Below are 7,577 nucleotides of genomic sequence, written 5' to 3' on the forward strand. Positions count from 1 at the left end.
CTTAAATTACGTTGTCAGTAATTATTACATTTGAATTTAAAATACTTATAAAATTTAAATTTATTAAATTTGTTATAGCCCACCCATGAGCCCAAATCTGAAAAAAATAGAACTAAAAAAATTTCTCTTCTAAAAAAATCGGAAACCATAACAATTCAGGGCTCTAAGTAAGCCCCGATTTGCCAGCTCTATTGACAATACACGCAATGAATCATAAACGCTGTCCAATGAAACATGTAATATATCATATTATGAGAGAATAAATCTGTTCTCAAGTTCGTTCAATAGATTACACTTGCAAGACTTGAAAACTGGAAAAGCTTGGAAAATAAAGGGATCAGAAAGGAAAAAGATCACCTGGAGAACAAAGCTAGTGATGTCACAGTGATGGCATGTTAAAAGAAGCCCGAAGAGAAAAACAATAAAGAAAAGCGCAGCTATTTCAAAATTTCTGTACAACGATTTGCCAATACTCACCCATCAGAAGCCATTTTTAATTGGTGTTGAGCCAAACCACGTTTACTCATGCCTTCCACCCATAACCTTGATCATCGTCAAGGTCACTGTTAAAAAAACCATTTTCTGTAAACTCATGAGCTATATCTGTAACTATATCATCCTGGAAATGGAGCTGATTTTGAGGCAGATCTGGTATTCCCCGCGTGAATACATTGCTGCCACCAGCAGCTGAAGAGTCGCTGTTTGAAGCAGCTTTAAAACTGTTGCTTTGACTTGGTGCAGGGCCTGCAACACCACCTGATACATTAGAGGTAGCTGCAGCAGAAGCAGGGGCATTACTTCCAAAGCATACTCCATTTCTTCCCTCACTTCCAGTCCCATTATGCCCACTCAACGATTGCTGTTGACCTCCCGTATTGTTATTAGACATCTCATGGAGTAGCTGGTGGATCATTTGTTGTTGTAAAGCCTGGTTATCCTGAGAAGACTCTGGGTGGTTCTGTTTCATTAAGTCATTAGTGCTGGCTGTAGGCTGGTGAGCTGCTAAACTGGGGCTTGATAGGCCACTAACAGGCAGGGACTGCATGGATCCTGGTAACAAGGCCACAGACCCTTGGAAAATTGATCGACTATGAATAGAATTATTGAAGGAAGATGAAGTTTCCTGATGATGTGAGTTGGGGCTTGAATTAACTGAATTCTGCCTACGGAGCAGATTCCGGTGGTTAGTAAGTGCCAAAGTAGCTTGAGCTGAACCACTTGAGGCTCCTCCACCAGCAATGTGATTGCTGCTGCCCATTGGATTGTTTATTCCAGGATGTAATGCCATCAGTTTGTTGAGGGTATTCCTATCAGTTGGCTGACCCTGAGCATTTGCTAGGTGCTCCATTTCCTGCGTTTGGAGCTTGGCTGCAGTGGCATGTTTGGGATAGTTTCTCAAGCCCCCTGCATATATTGTGTTAAGCAAGCAGGTGGTTAGAATCAAAGGTTATATACCACCGCCCCCCTTCTCTTCTGATTTCACATACCAGCCAATTGAATGGAAACAAGGTAGAAGTTCTTTTATGTCCTTAAAAGAATAAGAGAACTTAGAGAAGTATGCCACATAATATCAGATCTAGTCACCTATTATACACAATTTTCCATGAATGTAACCAACAGATGTCATGAGCAAGAGAAAACCATCAAAATTCCAGAGGTCAGATAGGCAAATATACAACTTACCAATTGGCCCAAACTTGTGTTCTCGACAAAAATCCATCAGATCTTTCATGCTATTGACAACCTCAGCAATCTATGACAAATTATATGAAAACTGTAAGGAAATTCAAAAGCAGAAAAAGAATACTGATTTACCAGATTTTAAATGCACAAAGCTAAACTGTACCTGCAAACATCTCACATATCTCTTTGAAAAACCCAAGTCATTCAGTGACTGTAACTCCAAACTCTTCACAAGCTGACGTCCAGCAGTCAGAACCCTGGGAGAAAGCAATCAATGTTGAATCAGCAAAATCCTAATGACCAGGTAATAGATCCTGAGCAACATGCAAACCGAAAATCAAAACCTTCAATAATTAAAGGACCTATCCACTCTATACTCCTATAACAAAAAGTTCTTGCTATTTCAAGACCCTTAAAAAACACTCTATGGGTTGTGTCCCTCTAGCTTACAACCACATAACATATCACAAGGGCTTTCATATTTCTAAGGTTTCTCAAGTAATGACTTGGAGCAACTTATTTGCTTAAAATATTAAGGGCTCTAACCGAAGGAACCGGATAAGTAAAAACATCAACTCATGGAATAAAAGAATGACATTTGAGACACTTGTATGATCTTATTTGCTTAAAATCTAAAAGGGCTCTAACCGAAGGAACTGGATAAGTAAACATCAACTCATGGAATAAAAGAATTTGACATTTGAGACACTTGTATGATCAACACACATATTGCTGTTCGTTTGCAAGTCCTCCTGAGAAACCCCCTCAGATCCACCTTCGCAAATTGTGCTCTGGCATTTTTGTGCCACCTGAAGTAACTGATTTACCTGAATGGTTTACAAGTACAAGTTATATAATGTCTTTAAAGAACTTTAAACAAAATGAACAAATGATCAGGAAATGGAAAACCCAAATGTTTTTATTTTTTATTTTTTTGACATAATAATTAAAGAGAAACTCTTACCTCAAAAGAGGAAACTCTTATACAAACCAAAGGCATGCAGTTTTAGAATTAAAGGACTAAAATGAAAGCGACAAAAACAATTTACATCTTTTGGCCTGCTCTTAAAGGTACATGTAAACTGGATAACACTATTTTAGGATTTCTATTCTACTCTCCTTAACATGACCAACGGATTCAGAGCTACAGTTAAGGCATGTTTGGACTAAACTAACCTCCTATTTTACCCTCCAATTTGAAGAGTTTGAATTAATTATTCCACTTAGGATCTTAATTGCAGTCATTTCCAACTTAAAAATATATATATTCTAGTAATGGTTTAAATAGAGGTAAGGCATAATAAGCATATAAACTCTCTAGTTTACTCTAATTTCCTTTCCACTCCCAATTATTTTAGAGAGACTTTATTAACTACTCTTCTAACCTTTCAACTCATTTATTCTCAGGTCTCAAACACAGTTACAAAGCTTCAAGCTCCTCTATTTCTCTTTTGTGTGATATCGCTAATATTCAAGCACTGCATCGAAAGTATGTCACATTACATATCCGTCTTTCTTATTATATAGATTCCATACACATGGCCAACAATTAGTATCAATCACCTCTGATAAAGTAGAGCCCTTGCACAATTTAAATGAAATGTTTAGTCCCATGTTTGTTATCTCAAAGCAAGATAGTTTAACAGTTTACACAGTAACATTTACGAATGGGGAAATATTTTATGTTATCTAAGATTGTTTTATGTTTTGCAGGTTTGATTTTAATCTTTACAAGTATTTAAGTTATTTTATACTAATTAGTGCCTTATTTCTGTTCCAAGTACTTGGTTTTTAGGGCTAAACTTGATATTTTGCAGTTTATTTAGGTTTTGGTTCAGTTATAAAAAATTATGTTATTTTAGTATCGAGTAGGTTTTAGATTCTGAATATTTGAGCTTTAAAATATTGGTTATTGAGATTTCTCCTTTTATTGATTCTTTCTCGTTCTCTCCCTAAATCCTCACTAAATGTTTCTGTTTATTTCTGTTTTTCCCTCTAAACATTGATTCCCATCATTTCCCCTTGTTCTTCACCGATATGGTATCAGAGCCATGCAAACCCAAGTAAATAAAACAAGGCAAGTTATACTAAAGTCACTTGCAATACGAATATGGGTGCAATGCTAACAACTTCCAATTATCCTACTTTTGCACACTCTTCTTCTTTAAAAGCTCAAATACAACCATATGCCCTATAAAACATAATTATAACAATCATATTGAATTTATCAACCAAAAAATAAAATGAAAATCATCTAAAGGAACATAAATAAATTGAATTGCATTGTAACATTTAGTACGGCAATCATATTAAATTTCTGGTAAAAAAAAAAAGAAAAAAGGAAAGAAGCGAGAATTAATTTACACAGGAATCATCAATAAGTTAAGAGCTATATGGTGCAAAGTTTAGTACCTGAGGTGTAACTAAACGACGAGGCAAAAGTTCTTCATGTCTACGTGCACAAAACTCCCAGGACAATATCTGCAACAGAGAAAGAGTGAACAGGTTATCATAGATTACATCAAAAACAACTACTAAATGTAAAACCTTCTGTTAACCTTTAAGTCCTGAGTGAATATGATACGAAGCTGACCCTGACGAACAACACGAAGCTGCTCGTATACACTCTCCTGAACTGCTTTTCCATACTCCAGCATCATTATTCCAGAAGGAAATCTACATTCACGAGGCAAATCCAAAAACAGAAGCTCATCAATCACTCCGCTCCCAAATTTGATTTCATTAAGTCTGGGGAGAACTTCAAAAGTTGCCTCTGTGAACATCAGAGTAATTAGCTAGGTCAAATTCAAGCAAGTGGTCAGATGCTAAGATGCAAGAGTGATTAGAAGAAACTTTTGAAATGAAAAATTAGATCGAAGCCACAGGCACAAGGCATTTGTTCTCTAGCTAGTTATGCAAAATATGGGTATTAGTGCCAACTTGTAAGAGCAATTATAGATGACTGAAGCGAAAAGTAGACAGAAGCCTCAGGCACAAAGCCTATGTTCTAAAACTAGGGAGACAGAATGTGGGAATTAATTATAGAGTAGGTAAATCTAGAAAACGTTGAGAAACCATACATATTGATTTCAAGCAATTGGTATATTTATTATTGTTCAATTGAAAGAACAATAAACGAAAAAGCTTACCTGAAAGTTTTAAAGTGAAAGAATACAAACAATTCTAAAGCCCAGAACCCAAAAATTCAAGACATTGCATGTCCCTCTTCAATCCAATATATCAACATGGAGAGAGAAAAATGATATTCTATAATCTCAGGAATCTGAAGGTGATAAAACTGAAATCAATGAAAAGAAAGTAATGAATTTACTGCAGATAGCACTCTCTAACAAACACAGACCAAGGTATGTCTTTTTCTCATACCCTATTTCAAAAAAGTAATTCTACCAAATCAACTAAGATGAATTTCCATTCTAGAACAAAGTAAATAGCCATTAATCTTTACCAAACCCTCTTCCAGACTTAGACCCACAAATATCACACTGCCAGGTATCCTGAAAAAAATAAAATAAAATAAGGATTTTACATATTAGAATACAAGCATGTAATTCAAGAAGCCAAGTAATGCAGAATATTGTTCATGCAGAAGAATGCATGCACGTTAATCAGCACATCACAGTAGAAAGGCCTAAACTTCATAATAAAATGGTAAATTCCTCACATTAAAAACTAGAAAAAAGAAGCAAAAGGACTAACCATAGCTGCTTGAGGGAAAATGCCATGTGCATGACTCCCAACATTATCATACAAAGATAAACACCACCTTTTCTTGGCACGAGGAGAATAATATTCTGCCACAAATTTCCTCCAATATGCAATGGTATTGTCCTACAAATCCAAGAAGGCATAACAGTATTCAAAACACTTTGAACCTCTGCAATTACTAAGTTAAATATAGTTTATCTCAAGACTTCAACAACGAGAAAGAGAGCATGCATAAAAGCATACAGTAAATTTCTACAATAAGTTAACAATTACATAACTTCGACTGCAACAAGACAATTGAGCCTGCATAAGGGGATAGCAGAATTTCACAAAAAGATGCAATAGGATTGAAACTGCTAAATGAAAACAATTAAAATACAAGACTCTGCCATGCAGTTAATAATTAAAAAACATAAACTCACAGATGGCCTTTGGCGTTGATGATATAGGTATTGCATTAGCCGGCGAGCACATACACCATCAGAGGGACGCTTTATTGAGGCTACTTGCTGCATGTCCTGTCGTTGCAACTGCTGCCTCAATTGCATTTGTTGCTGCAAGTGGGCTCTCTGCAATGGTGGCATTGACTGTAACATTTGTTGTTGCCTAAGTCTCTGCTGCTGGATCAAGGCTTCTAAATGAGGGTTTCGACCTGGCAACTGCATGGAATCCTGTCTTTGCAGCAGTTGTTGCAACACCTGCTGCTGCAGAATGTCTTCTTGCTTGACATCTACTCGAGTTTTTTTCTGCACCTGGGATACAATATTAGGGTCTTGCACAAAAGTCCCTGGGCCTCGTGGACCCATAGTAAGTGAAACTTGCCCAGTTTGTGAAATGGGCAAAGATGAAGCACTTGAGGCCCCTTGCTGCAGCTGCTGACTCTGCTGCATTTGTTGGACACTGGGGTCTTGATGTGAGCCATGCTGGCCAATAGAGGATCCACCAATGACCGATGAACCTGACATGTTTATATTGTTGGAAGAAAACGACATGGGCGATGCTGGCAGGCGCATATATGAATCTGCATTTATGCTAGCACTTCTCTGCAAATGGGGACCTCTTGAAAATGCCAAATTTGCATCTTTGACAAAAGAACTTGCCCCAACACTAGGTCCTGAGTTCGCCACATTGTTCAAGACAGCACTGTTCATGTCCCCCGAAACAGGAGCCAGATTAGGATGCCCAGTTCCAGGAATTAAATTAGATGAGTTCTCATAAGGTGAGCACAAGTGAGTGTTAACTACAACCTGGGACTGTCCATCTCCTTGGAAGAAAATTCCAGAACTTGAGGAAGATTGAGTTAACCCTCCAGCTACTCGTGAAGGTGCCATTGAATGTACTGCCCCCTGGTGGCTGGAGTTTAAATAGCTGTCCAGAGCCAGGCCTTTCTGATAACAAATGCGCCCTCAACAATTTGCGCAGAGATCTAAAAGCAATGTATACTAGAAAAATCAGATAATAATTAGAATCCGAATTGCACATGCTTCAAGAGAACAAAGTTACAACGTTTCAAACGTTATTCCACTAAGACAAAATCAATCAAGAATGAAAACACAAAAAAAAAAAAAAATCCACTAAGCTTTCCAAGCCTAATCTCCACAATTTTAAGGAAACGAACTTCCTGAACTCCCCCTTCCCAAAGCCACACACCCCCTGAATAAAAACCCTAATTTTTGGACCCAAGTCACTAAACCAAGAATGTATAACTGAAAACCTAAAACCCTTCTACCTTAAAAGAACATATCAGCAATCACGAGACCTACATCACGAAACGAACTACTAATTAAATTCTAATTAAACTTGAGTATCAAATAGATTACACGCATTAAAAATTCAGTGTAATTGAATTCCAATTACAAAAATAAAGTTCGGAGCAACAGATTAACCATAATTAAAACTTCATAGCAACTTAAACAGCAGTAATCACTTCAAATTAAAAAAGAAAATGAAAAACCGGTAAATTTTCCTGCTTTTAGTGATCGATCAAAGAAAGTTGGAACTCATGATATGATTTACACTATTAACAAAAAATGAAGAATAAATTACTGCTTAAAGAAAACGAGAGAAGCTACTAACCTCAAAATCGCAATAGAAAAGGCAAACGTTACTTTTTACTGTTTTTGGGTTTTTTTTTTTTTAAATGACTTGATTTGGGAAAAAAAAAGTTC

The 7,577-nt window shown here is 36.7% G+C and overlaps 1 protein-coding gene across 3 annotated transcripts; it reads right to left on the reverse strand.

Moving 5' to 3' along the window:
- Positions 1 to 207: 207 nt before the first annotated feature.
- LOC105791203 (probable transcriptional regulator SLK2) lies at positions 208 to 7,577 on the reverse strand. Of its 3 annotated transcripts, none has more exons than XM_052634496.1 (10): positions 7,486 to 7,577; positions 5,832 to 6,835; positions 5,401 to 5,532; positions 5,150 to 5,198; positions 4,242 to 4,456; positions 4,096 to 4,164; positions 2,410 to 2,510; positions 1,847 to 1,940; positions 1,684 to 1,753; positions 208 to 1,404 (listed from the first exon to the last, which is right to left on the reverse strand). In XM_052634496.1, exons 2-10 carry the CDS (start codon positions 6,738 to 6,740, stop codon positions 524 to 526), a joined length of 2,520 nt encoding a protein of 839 aa, XP_052490456.1. In that variant the 5' UTR covers positions 6,741 to 6,835; positions 7,486 to 7,577; the 3' UTR covers positions 208 to 523. The 3 variants fall into 3 exon arrangements, with proteins under 3 accessions (XP_052490456.1, XP_012474620.1, XP_012474622.1); XM_012619166.2 differs by having other exon boundaries at positions 5,832 to 6,851; positions 7,486 to 7,575; XM_012619168.2 differs by lacking the exon at positions 7,486 to 7,577 and having other exon boundaries at positions 5,832 to 6,552; positions 6,657 to 6,831.

Source organism: Gossypium raimondii, chromosome 8 (assembly GCF_025698545.1).
Source record: "Gossypium raimondii isolate GPD5lz chromosome 8, ASM2569854v1, whole genome shotgun sequence".
Lineage (NCBI taxonomy): Eukaryota > Viridiplantae > Streptophyta > Magnoliopsida > Malvales > Malvaceae > Gossypium > Gossypium raimondii.